A 20,316-nucleotide genomic window follows, 5' to 3' on the forward strand; every position below is an offset into this window, starting at 1 on the left:
CAAATTAAAATTATATCAACAAACAGTATTCAACAAAATGGGAAATGCTTAAGCTATTAAGGTAAAATGTATGTGCAGAATAGCGGTAATAAACATGCCTAGAAGGAAAGAAACGCAGAATGTTTTCTCTGAAGGTAGGATTTGTGTATTAAGCTTATATTACTTCTACATTGTGAAAAAATATTTTGTTTAAATAAGGTTCAACAATTTTAGCAACATAACCAAGAAATATCTTGTCCCAAGTGCTAAAACTAAATTTAAAATGTTCAAAATATTTTAAAAGGAGAACGACTGATTTGAGAAGTCAGCCTGTCTGTCCTGTAATAGTTTGGGTTAAGGATGTTTATTATATGCAACAATGAGTTTTGTTCACTGAGTTAAAATTACCTGTGATATTTAATTAAATATTAAATATTTGTTTGGGCAATAAGTTTTAACAAACTTTAGTCATTGACATATATAACTGAAAAATAGTAGTATGATTAAAAAGTATATGAATGTCAAGACGTTTTATGCTCGTTTGTTTCCATCTTGCAGAAGTTACTTAAAATGCATTTGTTTGGGTATATCCCTGAAGTCTAGGTAACTTTACAATTAATTTCCATGTTTTGAAAATGTGTCTATAATAATGGCATCCAAATGATAGCAGAACTGTTCATTATGTTTTTAAGTATTTTAACATAATTCAGTGAAATTGTGTTTGGCATCACCTAAACAACCGCTGGTTTGTGTGGAAGGTCACTCTATCAGCCAGCTCAGTTTGGGTTGTGCTGTATTATACAACAGCCTATAGCTGACCAGTCGAGATAAGCGGAGAAAGATGATCTAGAAGAAACACAGGGCTCCTATTGAATAGGATATTCTTTTTATATTATAAAACCTTCACATGTTTATTTCATGTCATTTGAAGAAGGTGAATTAAGACATTTTCATTCTCTGGGAAACGACATCATTGTCATCATATCTTCTAACAACACATGTTTATTTATTTTTAGCTGCTTCTTTGCTTTGCATTCAAGCAGATGAGCTACAAGAAGCTCTCACCTCCCACTGCGTGGTCACTAGAGGAGAAACCATCATACGACCCAATACTGTAGAGAAAGCTACTGACGTCAGGGATGCGACAGCGAAAACTTTATATGGACGCCTGTTTAGTTGGATAGTCAATTGCATTAACAGCTTATTGAAGTACAACGCATCACCCAGGTAAAAAAACTTTATAGAACTTGTTCCCCAAACGTCAGGTGATGTAAATCTGTTTTCTAATTTACTGATTTGTCTGTGAGTCCCTTTGAAAATGTTTCTAATTGGTGTCATTTAATTATTAAACTTTTGTTTCTAGTTTAAGCTCTGCTTTATTTCCTAATGGTGCCACTTCATTGCATGAGGTAGCTATAAAACTTTAAAACTGCTGGGACACAGAAACTGTAGCAACATGAATAAACATAATAGAAAGTGATTTTTTAATGTGACTTCTTACTGTCAATTTATATGTTCTTTTAATTAGAAGGTGTACTGTGAAGCATATACCATTTTTTACTTGCAGAGAATGTCTATTCAGCAGTCCTTTGTCTTTGTTTTGAGGGATTGAATTAAATTTTCAAGGCAAAGGAAAACTTTCTTTTCATAGTTTAACTCTCATTATAACCCAGCAGGGGTACATATGGTCTTCAATGAAATTTGGTTAAGAAATGCTGTAGATAGCTAATAAGTGATAGAGCAAGATGTGAACAGTAGTGTTATCTGACCATAACAGATGCAAAATGCAGCTTAAATCTCCAGCCTGTCTAGTGCCTTATCCGAAATCGCAGCCACCATTGAGTGCTCTCTGTGCACCAGGGATTGTGCCGAGATATATCCTTACATTTACATCCAAAGCTTTGTTCTCCTGTAAATTATATAATCTTTAGAAATTGGTATGTGAAAAATATGGTGGATTCCTACCTTAAGATCACCTCTTTCACACTTGCTTACTAAGCATAAAAGACCATTTCATATACATTTCAGGGGTGTAGGTCACTGTTATTTTTCCACTAAAATACACACCACACCATAGTAGCATTCAGACTATCCAGGAGAGTTAAGAACATCGAGGAATAACGTTCTTAAGTCTCTCTCCCTCAAAATTAGTGAACAGAGGTAACCATTGTGGAGGAGCAGGGCAAAGTTGCATCTGGAATATTGAATTGTGAAATAGTATTGAATTGTATTTTAAATTATTTCATTATGATATAAATTAATATATATTTATATCTTTCTCCAGGTTACTGTTCATCCCATATTAAAAATTATGAGTGGATAATCAAAAACCAAATAACAGTTCTTTAAAATAAGTAAAATATCTTTAGCAGGATGTTTTAATTGTCCTAAAATGAGAGACTAAATACTCTTTCACTGAATTTTTGCTTTTCTGGTATGGTTTTTACTGAACACATTCATACTATATTCTGAGCGCTGGCTAGGTTTTCCCTGTGATTCATGACTCTAGGAGTAGTTTCTGTAGTACAAGGAAAATATTATACTGTCTACATATTAAAATGAATGCTACCTAGTTAATGTTCTGTGGAGGGAAGCTTTTTCAATTAAGAAAATTTTCGCACGGACATATATACACTACCAAATGTAAAATAGATAGCTAGTGGGAAGCAACCACATAGCATAGGGAGATCAGCTTGGTGCTTTGTGACCACCTAGAGGGGTGGGATAGGGAGGGTGGGAGGGAGACTCAAGAGGGAGGAAATATGGAGATATATGTATATATATAGGTGATTCACTTTGTTATACAGCAGAAACTAACACACCATTGTAAAGCAATTATACTCCAATAAATATGTTAAAAAAATTTAAAAAAAAAAAAAAGAAAGAAAAAATTTTCACTCTATGTCCTGGTAGTAGTTTCTTAGCTAAATCACAAAAGTGACTCTGAGATACCCTGCTTTGAATTACCTCCTAAGAAAATAAATAAGAACTCAAAATAATGCCTCTTCAATCTTCCAGTGGGAATGATGATGAGCTAAGCATTGGCATTCTGGATATATTTGGCTTTGAAAATTTCAAAAAAAATTCCTTTGAGCAGCTGTGCATTAACATTGCAAATGAACAAATTCAGTTTTATTTCAATCAACATGTGTTCGCCTGGGAACAGGTAAGTTGAGGTGCTTTGTTATATATAGTATAGATGCATGCAGTGTGTGTGTTCTGTGGAGAATTGTACTATGAAGCAGGATCTAAATCATAGATTGAAAGCCTGAAACATTTAATAAAGACCAAAAAAAGATTTCCTTTTCTCCATGCTCATTATAAAAACAAAAACAAGCCCAAAAACTGGCATGCATTTAGTGTGTCTTGATACGTGATGCTGAGTGTACTCCACCAAAAATCACTGTACTCTTCTCCAAAACTTAGCATGTCTGAGTCCTTGCAAACAAAGAAGTTTCCTTTGGAAATTTAAGTAAGCAGATGTGTCTAGCTCTTTCTCTTTCTGTAGACTGCATAGCTGAAATTCTGTTTGAAATGTAAATATCCATCTAAAATGCATTAAACTTCAAAATTCCAGTTGCTAGGCAGCAGAACGCAAGATAATGGATTTGATGTAAATGCCATGAAACGGTAATTTTGTCACAGTACAATGTGTAATAATGATTCAGCTTCAAAAGTCAGAAACTCACTTGCATTGCATTTGGCAAAACGTTAGTGTTAAAATTATTTAGTTAATCAAGTCTAAAAGAAATAGTATTTTATATCATTTAGTGTGCTATTTCTCCTTTAAATAATATTAAATTGTTTTGTGTTTACTGATTAAAACTGAGGTTTTTGTTTAAATTTGAGATAAATTAGAGGTACATGAACCTCTTTTGCTTCAAAATATTTAGCCTTATTACAAATTTACTTTGAGATCGCATCTTGAAAACAGTGGTTGCACAAAAAATGTTTGGATTGTGACATTTCTTAGGTCAAAAAAGGGACATAAATTTAAAATTTTATCTGTGTTTGCACAGCTCTCATCTACCCCAGATTCTTGTTCATCACATACTCATTCTCTCACCCTCTCCCTCTACTCCTTCTCCACTCCTCTCCAGTAGCGCCATCCTTTGGCCTAGTTATATGATGAAATCCTTTAAAGTCTTTAAAAACAGAGCCCTTCTCCAGCCTGCTATGTCTGCAGCCATGGCCCTCCCCCTTCCCTTCATAGCCAGGCTCCTTGAAAACATATTCAACCTTCACTGTAATGTATTGATTTCTTCCCCGCCTGGGTACATTGAGTCCGTAGTATCTGGCTACTGGAAGGGCCCTTCTTAATCTCATCACTCATTAGTATCAGAAACATTTTAGTCTCCACATTACTATTGTCAACCCTGTTGACAGATTCCTGTTTCTGGAAAATCCCTCTTTTGTCATCCCTAACACGCTTTCTGTTTCTCTTGCTCTCTGCTGGGTTCCTCCTTTACTCTTCCTGCACCAGCCCATAAATCCGTGGTTCTTAACCCTGGCTACATATGTGAATCACTTGGGTAAAATCCCAGTGCTCAGATCCTATCCCACACCCATTAAGTCAGATATCGTCGAATGAGACCTAGCTATCACTGTTTTTCAAAGGTTCCCAGTCTATTCCAATGTGCAGCCAATTACTGCCCTAAATGCTAGCTCCCAATGGGTTCTATTTTTGACCTCTTCTTATATTCACTAGGAAAGAATCTGTTTCCAATATTTCAACTACTCCCTAAATGCTAGGGATGCTTCAGTCCTCACCTCCAGCCCATGCCTCTCTCTAAACCTCCCCTGATTAGGACAGCTTCCAGAACTTTATCCAGAATTGAACCCATCATCTTTCCCTCCCACTTATATTCTTTCTTAGAGAATGGCATCTCTGTCCACCAGCTTACTCAAGCCAAAGATGTTATGTTACTTTTCATTTCTCATTTCTGAAATCCAAAAAATCAGTGAGACTTATTCTTACTCCTCCCTCCCCTATGGTCCAGTAAAAACATTTGACATTTGACATCACAGTATTTAGTTTCCATTTTTGCTCTCTCTCACTAGGCTGAAGACTCCTTGAGGTCAAGGACTGTGGGATTGTGTATTAATTCTTTTTGTATCTTCAGAGCCTGACATATAGCAAATGCTCAATAAATATTTATTAATCAATGTCATCTTGCTTTAATGACTCACAGTGTTCACAGAATCCATTCTAACCAGAAATTGAAATAAGTAAATATTTTTTGGTTTGGACTTTTTGATAGGGATCTATTAGGATTACTTGCTTCATGGGACCAGGTGTGGCTTTGTGTATTTCCCCATCTGATTAATTAATTAACAACTTGTGTTAGCAGACTTCTATTATTCTTCTCTTTGGGGGGTTGAGGTTAGAACCTGATTTTATTGGAACTACCCTTTAAACCCGTGTACATATCTTTCAATAATTATTCGCTTTTCACTTTTTTATAAAATTGTAGTTTACAGTTCACTTTGATTGATAGCCTTGAACTTCATTCATCATCCTAACGCTCTTAATTGTTTTGTCTTTGGGCTTGCTGCAAATGAAACTACTCTAATATGGCTCCTTTAAAAATATGCTTGAGAGGCTTTCAAGACAAAACCGAGTCAAAATTGCCCCAACAAATTAAAAATGTAACTAGGATCCAAGATTATGCAAAGCACTTTGAGGAATTAAGGCCACTCCCAGTCCTTTCAATTGCCTTCCTAGGGTAACGACCCAAGCATCCCTACTTCATAATCTTACGGACCAAGCACTGGCAACTGAGTGATCAGGTCAGTGAATCTGTGATCTGGTGGACACAGGAGTAGTCAGAGATTCTGTTGGTTTTAACGTGTGTGTGCACCTGTTTGGATTTCTTTTTCTTTCACTCTGTCATTTATGTGTGAAAGCAAAAATTGTAACTGAGAAATGCTTATGTAGCTGTATGTATTAGCTACCACAGATAAAGAGAGCACATTTACACCAATTTCTATACATAAGAAACAGCTACTTAAGCCAAATCATTAATTAAAATCATGGTCACACTTCTTCTGGTCAAATGTAATCATAGGTTTGACCTAAGAGCTCCTTTGCTTAGTAAAGCTGTTATTGCTTATCAGGAAGACGTAATGTTCTCAGTTTCATGGACATACAAATGATCTATCCAATCTGAGCAAGACACAAGCCTTGGGTAGCATCTACACAGATGAAACCACTTCTGGTTCTGCTTTAATCAACAAATATTATCTTTATCGTCAGTCCTACAACATTGGGACATAAAGTTTGGCTAAAGGTGTTTCCTGTTTTTGCCCCAGTTCTGTTTGCATGTGATGTACAGTAAAGTTGGTTATGAAGGTATTTTGAATATCATTTTCCTATTTCTTTCTATTAAAACAATAATCAGTAGACTACAGTAAAACATGTTTAGTGGGCTTCCCTGGTGGCGCAGTGGTTGAGACTCCGCCTGCTGATGCAGGGGACACGGGTTCGTGCCCCGGTCTGGGAAGATCCCACATGCCGCGGAGTGGCTGGGCCCGTGAGCCATGGCCGCTGAGCCTGCGCGTCCGGAGCCTGTGCTCCGCAATGGGAGAGGCCACAACAGTGAGAGGCCCACGTACAGCAAAAAAAACAAAAACAAACAAAAAAAAAACATGTCTAGTGAAAGACTTTATGACAGTGACCTAATCCGTAGTTTGTTGAGTGGATAGTTTTGTTTCTCAGAATGGTTGCCTCCAACTAACCATTTGTATGCCTTTTGAAACATATTCCTAAGTCTGGGAACCTCATTTAAAAAAAAAAATTATTTATTTATTTGGTTGCACGCGGTCTTAGTTGCGGCATGTAGGCTCCTTAGTTGTGGCATGCAAATTCTTAGTTGCAGCATGCATGATCTAGTTCCCTGACCAGGGATCGAACGCGGGCCCCCTGCATTGGGAGTGCGGAGTCTTTTCCACTGGGCCACCAGGGAAGTCCCTGGGAACCTCATTTTTAACTCACTGGCAGCTATGCCTCTTTTCTTCTCAAAACCTACATTTCTATGGACATAAATTATACTCCTCGTAATCTCAACCCACAACCAAGAGCATCCAGAACTTGTATCTTTTTTCTCCTTACTATCTAGATATTTAGAATGTCTAAGACAGTAGGTCTAGAGTAGTATTGTTTTTCTAATGTGTATAATATATAGCTCCTGAAAATTGTCTGGTTTGATATTTCATTTGAAGCTAATATTTGAATATAACATTGGAAGCTTCCATACTTTTACAGCACTAGAACCATTTGACTTTAATAAAATTTAAAGGAACAATTTATGTCTGAAAACAGTAGTTTGAAAGTTAGATAATAATCTAGGTCCCCTCCCCTGCAAATAGGTGATGAGGAATATGGCTGTAATCTTTTAAAATTCAAGACTCAATCAAACTCTGCTAAATAAGTTGCAACTGAAAAGTGTATACTTTTCTGTCAACTTTATTAATTCCACAAATAGAGGATTCCTATTTCAGCCTTCCCTATTTGATTTGTAGAGCATTATTTTATGCACATTGTTTACTTCCATATTTTTCAAAAAACTTTTAATTAGCAGCTCAAAGAGCAGCAAACAAGCCATCGCATTTCTAATAAGGGAGGCATCTTTTCGAAATAGCCCTCACACTGAATCTCCATGGTAATTTGTAGCCAAGACTTTGCTTTTGTTGGGTTTGTTTTTGCTTATTTTCTGGTTTTCTTCCATATGAAAGGGAGCTCAATGAACACTAACGATGGATTAGTCCCCCTGGGCATGAGTTTGAATTGGAATAAATGCCATTGTTCTTTAGGCCCAGAACTCATGTATGATACTACAAAGCACTGCTCTAGAATCCTGAAGATTCACTCTACTTCCTCATATGCCCATCTATACCTAGGATAAGCTTTCTGATCCATTAGTGCAGCACATTTTTCTGACTGTTAACTGAGCTAAAGTTTTTTGGGGTTTTTTTTTTTTTTTGGCTGTATTGGGTCTTCATTGCTGCGCGAGGGCATTTTTCTAGTTGTGGCGTGCAGACTTTTCATTGTGGTGTCTTCTCTTGTTGCAGAGCACCAGCTCTAGGCGCACAGGCTTCAGTAGTTGTGGCACACAGGCTCAGTAGTTGTGGCTTGTGGGCTCTAGAGCACAGGCTCAGTAGTTGTGGTGCACGGGCTTAGTTGCTCCGCAGCATGTGGGATCTTCCCAGACCAGGGCTTGAACCCGTGTCCCCTGCATTGGCAGGCGGATTCTTAACCACTGCACCACCAGGGAAGTCCCTAAAGTTTGTTTTTAAAATGAGCTATTAATATTTGTTTTGCTGAAATATAGGCATACATGTATATACATATATAATTTATATATGCACTCATGGGTTTAAAATTAAAAGTCAGAAGTCATCTTATAAGCAGGAAGCTATTTACAGCACAAAATGGAAACAATAACTGCAATTATGGCTCTGGCTTCTCACAGAAACTGATGTGTATGAATTTTATCTCCAGCTGTTCATATCCTAAAGTTTAAAGCTTTTGAGGATTTGAATGTGGGCTCCAACACATAATTTGTGGCAATTACAAAGAACAAAGATTCGTTCAATTACATAGTATCTATCCTTGCAACGTTTTTTATCATCATAAAGTAAAAAGAATCAGTCATCTGGTAAAAAAATATGTGGGTAATTCGAAACAAACCCCTTATAAATGTCTTCAAATTGTTTTGCTTGCAAAGTGTGAATTTTTGTCTCATATCCAGCTCTCTTCCCTATTGCACACGCCATATGTGTGTGATGGTGGTGGCATTTGTCTTATGTGAGCTCTCCAAGGGATAAAGGCAATTTTACAGGCATTTTCCTTAAGCATTAAGACAGCTGTACATTTAAGAAACCCTTGGTATGCAATAAATCTTCCTTTATAAATGCTTGGCCAAGTTTTAGGCTACTGTTTGAGATCACACACAAATGTTCCTTAAACTTCTCACCTACTAAGTGAGCATGAAAGCTGGTACCCAAATGAGTAGATACACGTGGCACATCCCTGCAGCATCTCCTGGCTGTGAGCGGGCCACCCTCCCTCTCTGGCTCCCGCAGGCAGCCTCCTGGGCTCCTGGGTCCTCCCCGTCCCTCCCTCAACACCCATGCTGCACTCAGTCTGCTTCTTTTCTATCAGTGAAGTTGGCCAACACCCTGAATGTGATGTGAGGATTTGTGGTACTTATTTTGACAATTTGATAATATTTTTAAAAATCTTTTAATTATGATTAAAAATAATTTTGAGTGAAATATACAGTGAGGACCGTCAATCTGTATACAGTTACTATAGGAGCATCAATCCGTATACGGTTACTATAGGAGCATCAATCCGTATACGGTTACTATAGGAGCATCAATCCGTATACGGTTACTGTAGGAGCATCAGTCCGTATACGGTTACTGTAGGAGCATCGATCCGTATACGGTTACTGTAGGAGCATCGATCCGTATACGGTTACTGTAGGAGCATCGATCCGTATACGGTTACTGTAGGAGCATCGATCCGTATACGGTTACTGTAGGAGCATCGATCCGTGTACGGTTACTGTAGGAGCATCGATCCGTGTACGGTTACTGTAGGAGCATCGATCCGTGTACGGTTACTGTAGGAGCATCGATCCGTGTACGGTTACTGTAGGAGCATCGATCCGTGTACGGTTACTGTAGGAGCATCGATCCGTGTACGGTTACTATAGGAGCATCGATCCGTGTACGGTTACTGTAGGAGCATCGATCCGTATACGGTTACTGTAGGAGCATCGATCCGTTTACGGTTACTATAGGAGCATCGATCCGTATACGGTTACTATGGGAGCATCGATCCGTATACGGTTACTGTAGGAGCATCGATCCGTATACGGTTACTATGGGAGCATCGATCCGTATACGGTTACTGTAGGAGCATCGATCCGTATACGGTTACTGTAGGAGCATCAATCGTATACGGTTACTGTAGGAGCATCGATCCGTATACGGTTACTATAGGAGCATCGATCCGTATACGGTTACTATAGGAGCATCGATCCGTATACGGTTACTGTAGGAGCATCGATCCATATATGGTTACTATAGGAGCATCGATCCGTATACGGTTACTATAGGAGCATCAATCTGTATACAGTTACTATAGTTTTCTACATGTAAGATTAGAACATAGCATTGACAAACTGAAATAAAATTTTTTGGTAAAGACATAGACATGACAGTAAAGCAAAAATAGTTTAAGGTGAAAGAGATCCCGGCGTATAGAAAACTACATGTCATCTGAATTCCTAACTGAACTTCCTCCTTATCCTAAACCAATACCTGTCAATAGAATATAAATTTGTAAAATCCTTCATGGCTTTTAAAGACTTTTCAAGGTTAGGTACCACATACAAAAAGTGACTAGATGAAACTTTTCATCTCAAAATGTATATATCTCTTTTTCTGAAAAAGGAAGCTCTTCTAGAGAGCATCATTTAAATCTCCTTTCTCCAAAGTTCTTAAATATATGTAAAATATAACATGTATATTTTATTAGGAATTATGCAAAATACTTTCTCATTAGTTTACTTGTCAAATTCTGAATTAGTGACCTATGTCATTTCAAATGAATGATGATCAACATTCTCTTTGGCTTGCTATTAACGTAAAAATGAACGAGACCATTGATATCAGCTTTGAATAGAAAATACCAAAAGAAATAGATTTCCAATCATAAATTTTACTTAACATCAAGAGTTTAGATTTTTACAGCATGCATATTTACCACTGTGCTTTCTTCATTTTTAGTTTTTTTTTAATACTTAGCTACTTCAGTAAAATGTTATTACTAAAAATAATATGTATATATAGAAAGAGAGCAAATGATAAAGCAAATGCAGTAAAATGCTAGGGATCAGGGAACTTGGGTAAAGGGTACATGGGAATTCTTTGTACTGTTCTTGCCCCTTTTCTGTTAGTTTGAAATTATTCCAAGATAAAGAGTGGCAAAATTTCTTTTTTCACTATAATAAACATACTCAGTGCACCTCGAGTACTGATAACACCCTAAATCCTAGATTTTCAACCTATAAAGCCTTTCTCTTAGAGTGAGTAACTTCTCAATGGTTTCTTTCCACGCGGGCAGTATTTTCATGAGTGTGTACACTCATATGAGAAGTTGGTGAGTAGGAATTCTTTTACTAAAAGACAGGCTTCAGGGAATAAATGTGTATGTGGCTTCTTCCCCCTTGTAAATGTTCTGTCAACAGAACGTTTATTCATTTATTCATTAAGTTTCACAACACAGGCAGTTTTGGCATTCTGAAATGTTAGAACCAGAAGAAACCTAAATAGATCATCTATATTTCATAGATACAAATGACTCCCTGTGACTTGCCCAATGTTCCAGACTGGTTAAACAAAGCCAGGGCCGGAATCTGGGTCTTCTGATACCCATCCAGGATATTCTCACGAACAAACAAATAAGCGAAGTTCAGAAGAAACAAGGAACTTACAAAGTATTCTCTTGTACAGAAGAAAACATGCTCCATCTAGTTGAAGAAAGAAAGAAGGAAGAAGGGAGAGGGGAAGGAGGGGAGGAAAAAGAGAGAGAGACAGTATTTTCACATGAAAGGCCAAGGAGAATCAACGTAAGTCTGGAAGGAAGGAGACTGGAGAGAACAGTAACACTGAGGCAGGTGGCAGTGGTGACAGAGACTGTGACAGCCGGAGAGCTTAGAGACCACCTAACAAGAAGGATATAGACCTAGGAGATGGGACAACTGAAAAAGAGAATGTAGCAAAAACAAAGAAATCCTAGGATGTAACTTAAAGGTTGGAATGGAAAGGCAGAGAGCATTCTTGCTATGCTCTAAAGGGCAGGAACTCTACCTTTTTCATCTTTATTTCTACCTTCCCCAGTCCCATCTGCCCCTAAATATACACATGGCAGGTGCTCCACAAATGTTCAAGGAATTTCACTATGTAGCATTGTCTGCAACGATCTACACAGAGACGGTGCCACAAACCTAGGCGAACTGCAAATACCATCTGATATAAATCCCATTCATTCTTCTCCCATGACTTGAAGCAGAGAATCATTAAAAAGTGGACTAAACTTATAAAAATAAGAGATAGTGATTTATGACTTGAAACAGCAAACACAGAGAATAAATATTGAGGATCCTCTAAACCAACTGTTAAAATATTTCCAGATTCTAAAATACCTAAAACTGTGGAGCAGTGTCAGGTAATGGACTTACCTACATGAGAAGGATATGACTTCATTTCCGAGGTGCAAGTTCAGTGTAAGACTTCAGTGTGCCCTGTTACTGCATATACCCATCTTGCATGAAAGAAAATACCATGTAAGCCAAACTCCTTGATTGAAACCTTGATTTCGGGAAGCTCTTTTTGAAACTTCAGACTTAGCCCAAACTACCAGATGGTAGTAAAAACATATTCTCCAACAGTAAAATGATAACGTGGTGCTTTGGGGGGATAGGTAAGACCTGTTTATCCTTTACATGATGATGCAGTCTGCTAGGCTGCCTATATACTGTGTATACTTGAAAGTTCCTAAGAGAATAGATCTTAAATGTTCTCACCAAAAAAAAAAAAAAAAAGGTAATTATGTGATGGGATGGAGTTGTTAGCTAACTCTATGGTGGTCATCATTTTTCAGTATGTAAGTGTATCAAATCAAGACATTGTACACCTAAAACTTACACAGTGTTCTGTGTCGATTCTATTTCAATAAAGCTGGGGGAGGAGAAAGAAGATAATTTCCCAGGAAAGTCACTCAGAGCTCCATTCATTCATTTGTAATTTATTTAACACACCCAAGTCTCCCTAGAGACAGAGGAAAAGGCTACAGAGGGGAATAAAAGTTCCTGTCCTCATGGAGTTTTCATTCTAATGAGAGAGAGGGAGGATAAGTGAAAATGCTAGAAATACTGTGAAATAATTTAAAGCATGGTGGCTGGGACACGGCAGGGATAGAGAGTGACCAGTGGAGGAATGGGTATTTCTGGATCAGACCAGGAGACGGGGAAGGGGCTCTCTGAGGGGGTGAGACCTGAGTGATACGCGTGGAGCCTTTACTGTGTTGGTGTTCCATGCTGAGCAGTCCACGCTTGCATTTTCACCTGCCTTAGGAGCATGTGGAAGCTTGCAGCCCTATCAGTTTATGGTGGCCACCCTCCCACGCTGCTGTGTGAGTCTGAGGACTCAAGGTAGTAATCTCAAATCCCTCCTGGGGTGACACTTTGGCCCAAAGTATTTAAGCTTGTTGTTGAGGCCATAGCTGCGGATGCATCTTCCATAGGCTCTCTTACTGCTATGTCCTTCCACGCCTCATACTCAAAGTTCAATGCAGAACAAGGAGATCTTGTTTCAGGCATGAGGTTTTCTAACACCCACGGCTTCTCACTTCCTTTCTCCTTGATGTATGCTTAAAATGATCCCTTTTTCAAAAGGGAATTGGGGGCATCTCCACAGAGTAGGGATTATATATGTTAAACAGCTCAGCTTTACTGTAGTTAACAGCTCTACTCATCTGCTTTAAATGTATTTGTTTAATGTACAGGACATAGAGGACTTTCTGAGTAGTTACATGAGCTCCATTTCTCCACATATACTTAAAAACAACTGAACATTTTGAAATCATTACGGCCATAAAAATACATAGTATGTTGTTTTAGGCATGATAACTTTACTAAAAGTGAGTGCTTGGTGAATCCTGAGTAACAGCATTTTTTCTCCATTGGTTTGCCTGGAGATACTAACAAGTATCTTAAAGGTCTAAGCCCATTGTTTTCCAAGTTACTCTGCTCTGTATGACCTGCCACTGAAGCACTCAGCGGATGTTGACACAGGCAAATAGAAGTGACAAATGCATTGATTTAGACCATAACCTTGAACGCTTTCCACAGAAAATATACAAAACCTCTTTTGAACTTTGCAGTTGCCATTTAAGATATAATATGCTGTCAGCATAATGTGTCTGACAGTCACTTAATTCTAGGTCTGTGTACATCTCCCAAGGTTACCTTCGAGTGAAAAAGCTGTGAAACTTCAAACATTGTTTCCATTTTTTGTACTGGGTAAACTGAATGTCTTTCAGGTGATCTAACTTTTAGACCAGTGGGTTCTGCCTCATTTTTACATATTAGATTTTGTTTTATTTAAAAATATACATTTACTTTTCTTCCTGGTGACACTCTTGACTGTGATTTCAATTTTATAAGACCCCAAAAGCAGAGATTAAAACTTTGGCTTATGAAATGCCCCACCTGCCATTGGCTAAATTCATCCATGAAGATCCCAGAAATAAATTCTCTTTCTCTGAACTCCTGTAGTACATGGTACCTAGCATTTATCTATCCTGTGTTACCTTGCATTTTGGGTATGTATTTACAAAGCTAATCACTCAAATTTTATCTTAAATTCACTGAGGACAGAGAGTTTGTTTTAAACATCTTTTTATCACCCATCACAGTGCCTTATTATAAGGTGTTCAATGAAAATATTTAATGAATTAAAGAATATATTAAAATGGTAATGAAAGTAGCCTGTAACTTTCGTTTGTGAATGGTGCAGGGCATTCTTCCCCAGTCAGTAATTATTTGATACACTTCCCCAGTGATAGTTGCTTTATCACCTGAGAAAGTGGGGGGAACCCTCCATGTAAGCATCACTACAAGTCCGAGTTCAGAGGTCGTCTATGTCCTGTCTTTTACACATTGCAGCACTGGGGGTGAGGGGGACCCAGTATGAAGGCAAAAGTCATAGAAGCAAAGCTACAGCACAATTCTTCTTGTCCTTTTTGTAAAATAGATCATCAGTATCTATGTTGTGCTGGTACCAACATCTTACAGTAATTATTGTTTTTATTTTATGCATTTTATATCATACTCCACCACAAATGATTACTAGTGATTACCAGATATTATTACTTTGTTAGATGGAGATTGTTACTTCTGTTTAGTAGATAAAAAAACAGAAGTTTAAAGAGTAAGAAAATTCCAAAGGAATATATGGCTCGTCAAGTGGCAGAGCCCAGATGGGAACCTACGTGTTCTTGGTTCTCCAGCCATTGGTTGTTCCTGTGACCCACAGCCGTTCACCCCAAACAATGTAAATGTCATCATGACTGAAAAACTATGTTCTTGAGAGATCCAGCATTTCTGAATTTAGATAAAAGGCTTAAATTGGGGGAAGTGTAACCCTAAGATATACCTAATTAATATTCTATCAATTCTGGAACATGATTTTATTACTGCTCATTAACAACATAGTCTCCTGCATCTGGAAAACTTGAGATGCCTGTAATTCTAGTATAGAAGCTAGAAACTTTTTATTACTACCCTGAGTATCATCAGTGCTAACTTTAATGAACTGGCACTTCTGGGGAGAGAGAAATAAAATGATACCCTCAGCTTAAGGGCAAGGTCGTAGGGAGTAATTTTTTATCATGTGTGTAAAGTAGAATTTTAGGTAGTTGCTGCCAAGTTACATATTGTTCACAAAATTTTAAGTGTTTCTATACATCTCATGTTCCGTTACAGAATGAATACATAAATGAAGATGTGGATGCTAGAGTTATTGAATACGAAGATAACCGGCCTCTCCTAGATATGTTCCTGCAGAAGCCAATGGGTTTACTGTCCCTCCTCGATGAAGAGTGTAGATTTCCCAAGGCCACCGACCAGACTCTTGTAGGTGAGTTTTAAATTCAGTATGTCTACATAGTTTTCATGTAATACGGTCATGTAGTTATGAATGACTTAAAAAAATGTTTTTAAATATCTAGTAGAGTATTGCTGTGACAAAGCCTGCGTATCTAACTTTGGGGAAGAGGCTTTGGATCTAATACCTAGACCAGTGAATGTTTATAATAGGGTGAAATATTTAGTGATGAATTAAACAAGTTTCAGTATTGGACTTCTCCTTATATTATGGTAGAGCCCCAATCATAGGATTTTATGTTAGAAATGACCTTAGTAATTATCCAGCCCAAAACTAGAAATTGGAGGACAGGGCAAAAGGACAGCTCCAGAATTGGAAATGAGATACCTAACAGGGAGGAAATAAATTCATCTGTGATGTTCTCGTCATTTATCTGACTCACTGATTGCCTATTCTCTCCTCTAGTTGGACGATACTAGATGGAAAAGAAAATAACCCCAACGTGGTGGGGAAATCATTTCATACTAGTCCCTTGATTTTGATGTTAAAATGTACCTTCTAGGACATGAAATAACAGAGAACTTGTGCTGGTAAAACTGTTGTAGACATGCCTGTATGATCCTATTGTGTTTCCTATGTAATCAGTAACAACCTATAGCTCTTCTTATAAAAAAGAGAACCAAAATACCAAATTTCTAGGCTCATGGCTTCACATCCAGCTGTGTTTCAAAGCTCTCTGGACAATCTCAAGTACTTAGTTTCCTCCCTCTGTACCAGTGGTTCTTAAAATGGGGTCCCCAGGCCAGGAACATCAGTATCCCCTGGGAACTTGCTAGAAATGTTAATTTTTGGATCCCACTCCAGACCTGTTGAGTCAGAAACTCTGGGGGTGGGACCCAGCAGTCTATTTTAACAAACCCGCCAGGTGATTCTGCTGCTTGCTAAGGTTTGAGACCTGCTGACCTAAATCATATTGGAATGGTAAAATTCATGATCTCAAGTTTTGCCTTACCATTTATAATTATATTACAAATCTGCTTGTAATAACTATATAAAATTTTCTGTGTTTATTCACTGCACATTTTCCATTTTATGGTGAAAGAGATGATTCTGTCAGTTGGTTTTTTGTTTTTTGTTTTTTTTTTTTGCGGTACGTGGACCTCTCACTGTTGTGGCCTCTCCCGTTGCGGAGCACAGGCTCCGGATGCGCAGGCTCAGTGGCCATGGCTCACGGGCCCAGCCACTCCACAGCATGTGGGATCCTCCCAGACTGGGGCACGAACCCGTGTCCCCTGCATCGGCAGGCGGACTCTCAACCACTGCGCCACCAGGGAAGCCCTCAATCGGTATTTTTTGAGGCCCTCCTACATGCTTGATATTGGAGTTAAATTTTTTTCTACAGAAAAATTTGAAGGTAATCTGAAATCACAGTACTTCTGGAGGCCTAAAAGAATGGAAGTTAGTTTTGGAATTCACCATTATGCAGGAAAGGTAAGAACTCTGAAACGTTATAACTGAGTTTCTCTTTAGTCTTTCATTGAATAATAAGGCCACGAAAATTATGGCCCAAAATATTTATAGATGGCTGTAATGATATAAAGAGTACATCTTTCTGATCCTGAGGTGTGGCTTGGCATGTGTTTGGCTGCCAATGGGTACCTATTTTTTTCTTCTTTTAATGATAGCTGAGAACCTTTTGTATAAACTGCCTTCTTCAGACTTGAGTTGCTTCTCTGTCCATGGCAGCCTTTGTCTTTCCTCCTTCCCAACAAGAGAAGGTACCAGGCTGGAGGTACGGCCAGATCCCTGAGCTGATTAATTAGAATTAACTGATGGACTGTCATGCAGTCAGAGGAAGCAGTGTTTATGCATTGGTGGATACACTTCCTACACCAGAGCATACCTCAGATATGCCATCCTACCTATGGAAAGAAACCCAGGAGACAGTTTCTTTCCCTTCTGTAGAGAATAACAGGTCTTTCCCTCACAATGATGTTATAAATATTGGAGGACTAAGAAGATATTCAAATCAAGAAGGAATTCATAGACATATACAAACAAAATAAAATACCACAGAACCCTGAGCGTTCTAGTCTAGTAGAACTTCTGTGTCAGTCAGTAGTCCAGACTTTAGTCATTGAAAACAAAATCTACCTTAAATATCACAGTTATAACCTTTCTCATGATTTTCAGCATGTGATTTTCCAAATAAGCCTACTTTAAAATATTCGTTAAGAATTTCCTATGATCATTTTATCCAGTTCTTTTAAGATTAATTTATTTATTTTTGGCTGCACTGGGTCTTCGTTGCCGCGCGCGGGCTTCTCTAGTTGCAGCGAGTGGCGACTACTCTTTGTTGCGATGTGCGGGCTTCTCACTGCGGTGGCTTCTCTTGTTGTGGAGCACAGGCTCTAGGCACACGGGCTTCAGTAGTTGTGGCACGCGGGCTCGGTAGTTGTGGCGCATGGGCTTAGTTGCTCCGCGGCATGTGGGATCTTCCTGGACCAGGTCTCGAACCCGTGTCCCCTGCATTGGCAGGAGGATTCTCAACCACTGCACCACTAGGGAAACCCTATCCAGTTATTTTTAACAACTGTATTAGTCTTTTGGGCTGCCATAACAAAAATACCACAGGCTGAGTGTCTTAAACAATGGAAATTTATTTCCTCACAGTTCTGGAGGCTAGAAGGCCAAGATCAAGGTGCCAGCACATCTGGTGAGGTCTATTTTCTGGCTTGCAGATAGCTGCCTCCTCCCAGTGCCTTCATATGGCCTTTTCTCTGTGTACGTAGGAGGGGGAGAAAGAGATCTCTGGTGTATCTTCCTCTTCTTACAAGAACACTAGTCCTGTGGGATTAGAGCCTCACTCTTACAGTAAACTTCATTTAACCTTCATTACCTCCTTAAAGACCTTGTTTCCAAAATACAGTCACATTGGGGATTAGATTTTCCACATATTAATTTTGGAGGGACACAATTCAGTCCATAACAACAGCCACATTGGACCATCCTACAAAAATCTTTGGGTTGCATTGATCTTTAAAAATCTTAAAATTATTTAGAAGTGCCAGAAACACACACACCCACAGTGTATTTAGACCACACTACTCCTGAGATTAAATCTATAAAAAGCCTTTTCACTGCAGGTGAACCAGTTATCACAGAAATGAGAACACCTTGGGGGCCCCAACCCTCCAAACAGAGAAGGGAGACCCACAACATTGCCAACATGATATAATAAATGGGAGGAAGCAAACCTCTTTGATTATTTCAACCCAAATACAATCATTATGACACAGATTTTTCTCTGAAAAGATATAATGTAAGCCTGGAGAGGTTCACTTTTCCAACCGAGTTGTAAGGGACTACCTTTGTAAATCCTTGTGTACCTGTCACTTAGCGCTAAGTAAAGCTCTCAATAAATACCTATTGGTGATGATAATGATGCTGCTGATGAGGATGAGGGTGATGACATTGACTGTGACAATGATGATACCATGCTTTATCAACAGGTCATCTATAACGCAAGTGGGTTCTTAGCTAAAAACAGAGACACCCTCCCAACTGATATTGTGCTACTTTTGAGGTCGTCGGAAAACAGCGTAATTCGACAGCTAGTCAGCCACCCTCTAACAAAAACAGGTAAGCCGAGGCAGTTTCCTTCCATTTTTCTTGGTGCGTGAGTTGGTTTTATTTTTACAAAGAAGCTAGGTTTCCATTAAAGAAAAGTTTTGAATTACTCACCAGAAAAGACGGTGGTGTCCTAGCTGCTCACTAAAAGAGTACCGTCACCTTCAGAGAGTTCAGAATTACCTGCTGTGTCAGGAGTGGGCAACATTGGATGAGCCTTTGAGATCCTACAGGTTTAGTGAGTTCTGCCTAATCGATTAAAAAGTTGTGTGCCTTTTTCCAACCAACCATATAATCCTTGCATTTGCTCTTAAGTAGAAAAAAAAATGTAGTTTGGTCTTTTTCTTTATTGGAGTTCAGAATTGTTCTCAGCACTTCATTTTTTGTAGTTTGTTGATGTATAACTGACACACAATAAAGAGCATATATTTAGACAGTAAAATATGATGAGTTCTTGACGTACATAGATGAATTTTCTGCATCTATTGAAATTATCATTTGTTTTTGCTTTGTTTTTGCTTTATATCTATAAATATGGTGAGTTACATGGATTGATTTCTGAACGTTTTACTGACTTTTATTCCTGAGAAAGTCTTTTTTAAAAATGTTTATTGAAATATAGTTTTTTTTATATTGGAGTATAGTTGATTAACAATGTTGTGTTGGTTTCAGGTGTACGACAGAGTGATTCAGGTATACTTATACATGTATCTATTCTTTTTCTAGTTCTTTTCCCATTTAGGTTGTTATAGTATATTGAGCAGAGTTCCCTGTGCTGTACAGTAGGTCCTTGTTGGATATCTGTTTTAAATATAGCAGTTTGTATATGTCAATCTGAAATAGCTTTAGAGTAGGTTGTATCTTTTAGGAAAATTTTCTATTTAATCTGTGCTGTCAAATTTATTGACATAAATTTGATAATATCTATTTAATCTATGCTGTCAAATTTATTGACATAAATTTGACAATAACCCCTATTATTCTTTGAATGTCTGTAGATCTTGAGGTTATATCAGCTCTCTTATT

At 38.2% G+C, this 20,316-nt stretch overlaps 1 protein-coding gene across 2 annotated transcripts in view; it reads left to right on the top strand.

The window, feature by feature from the left end:
* Positions 1 to 20,316, top strand: part of MYO3A (myosin IIIA) — a 172,006-nt gene that overhangs the window by 97,392 nt on the left and 54,298 nt on the right. The window contains exons 17-21 of one of the 2 annotated variants that reach the window (XM_067704146.1): positions 996 to 1,206; positions 2,998 to 3,145; positions 15,540 to 15,693; positions 17,063 to 17,151; positions 19,173 to 19,302. The exons of the other annotated variant lie outside the window; for it this stretch is intronic. Of the exons in view, the coding sequence (XP_067560247.1) occupies positions 996 to 1,206; positions 2,998 to 3,145; positions 15,540 to 15,693; positions 17,063 to 17,151; positions 19,173 to 19,302 (732 nt within the window). The remainder of the gene's footprint in view (positions 1 to 995; positions 1,207 to 2,997; positions 3,146 to 15,539; positions 15,694 to 17,062; positions 17,152 to 19,172; positions 19,303 to 20,316) is intronic. 2 annotated transcript variants of the gene reach the window in all.

The sequence above is a fragment of the Pseudorca crassidens genome, chromosome 1, assembly GCF_039906515.1.
Source record: "Pseudorca crassidens isolate mPseCra1 chromosome 1, mPseCra1.hap1, whole genome shotgun sequence".
In the NCBI taxonomy this organism is placed as follows: Eukaryota; Metazoa; Chordata; class Mammalia; order Artiodactyla; family Delphinidae; genus Pseudorca; species Pseudorca crassidens.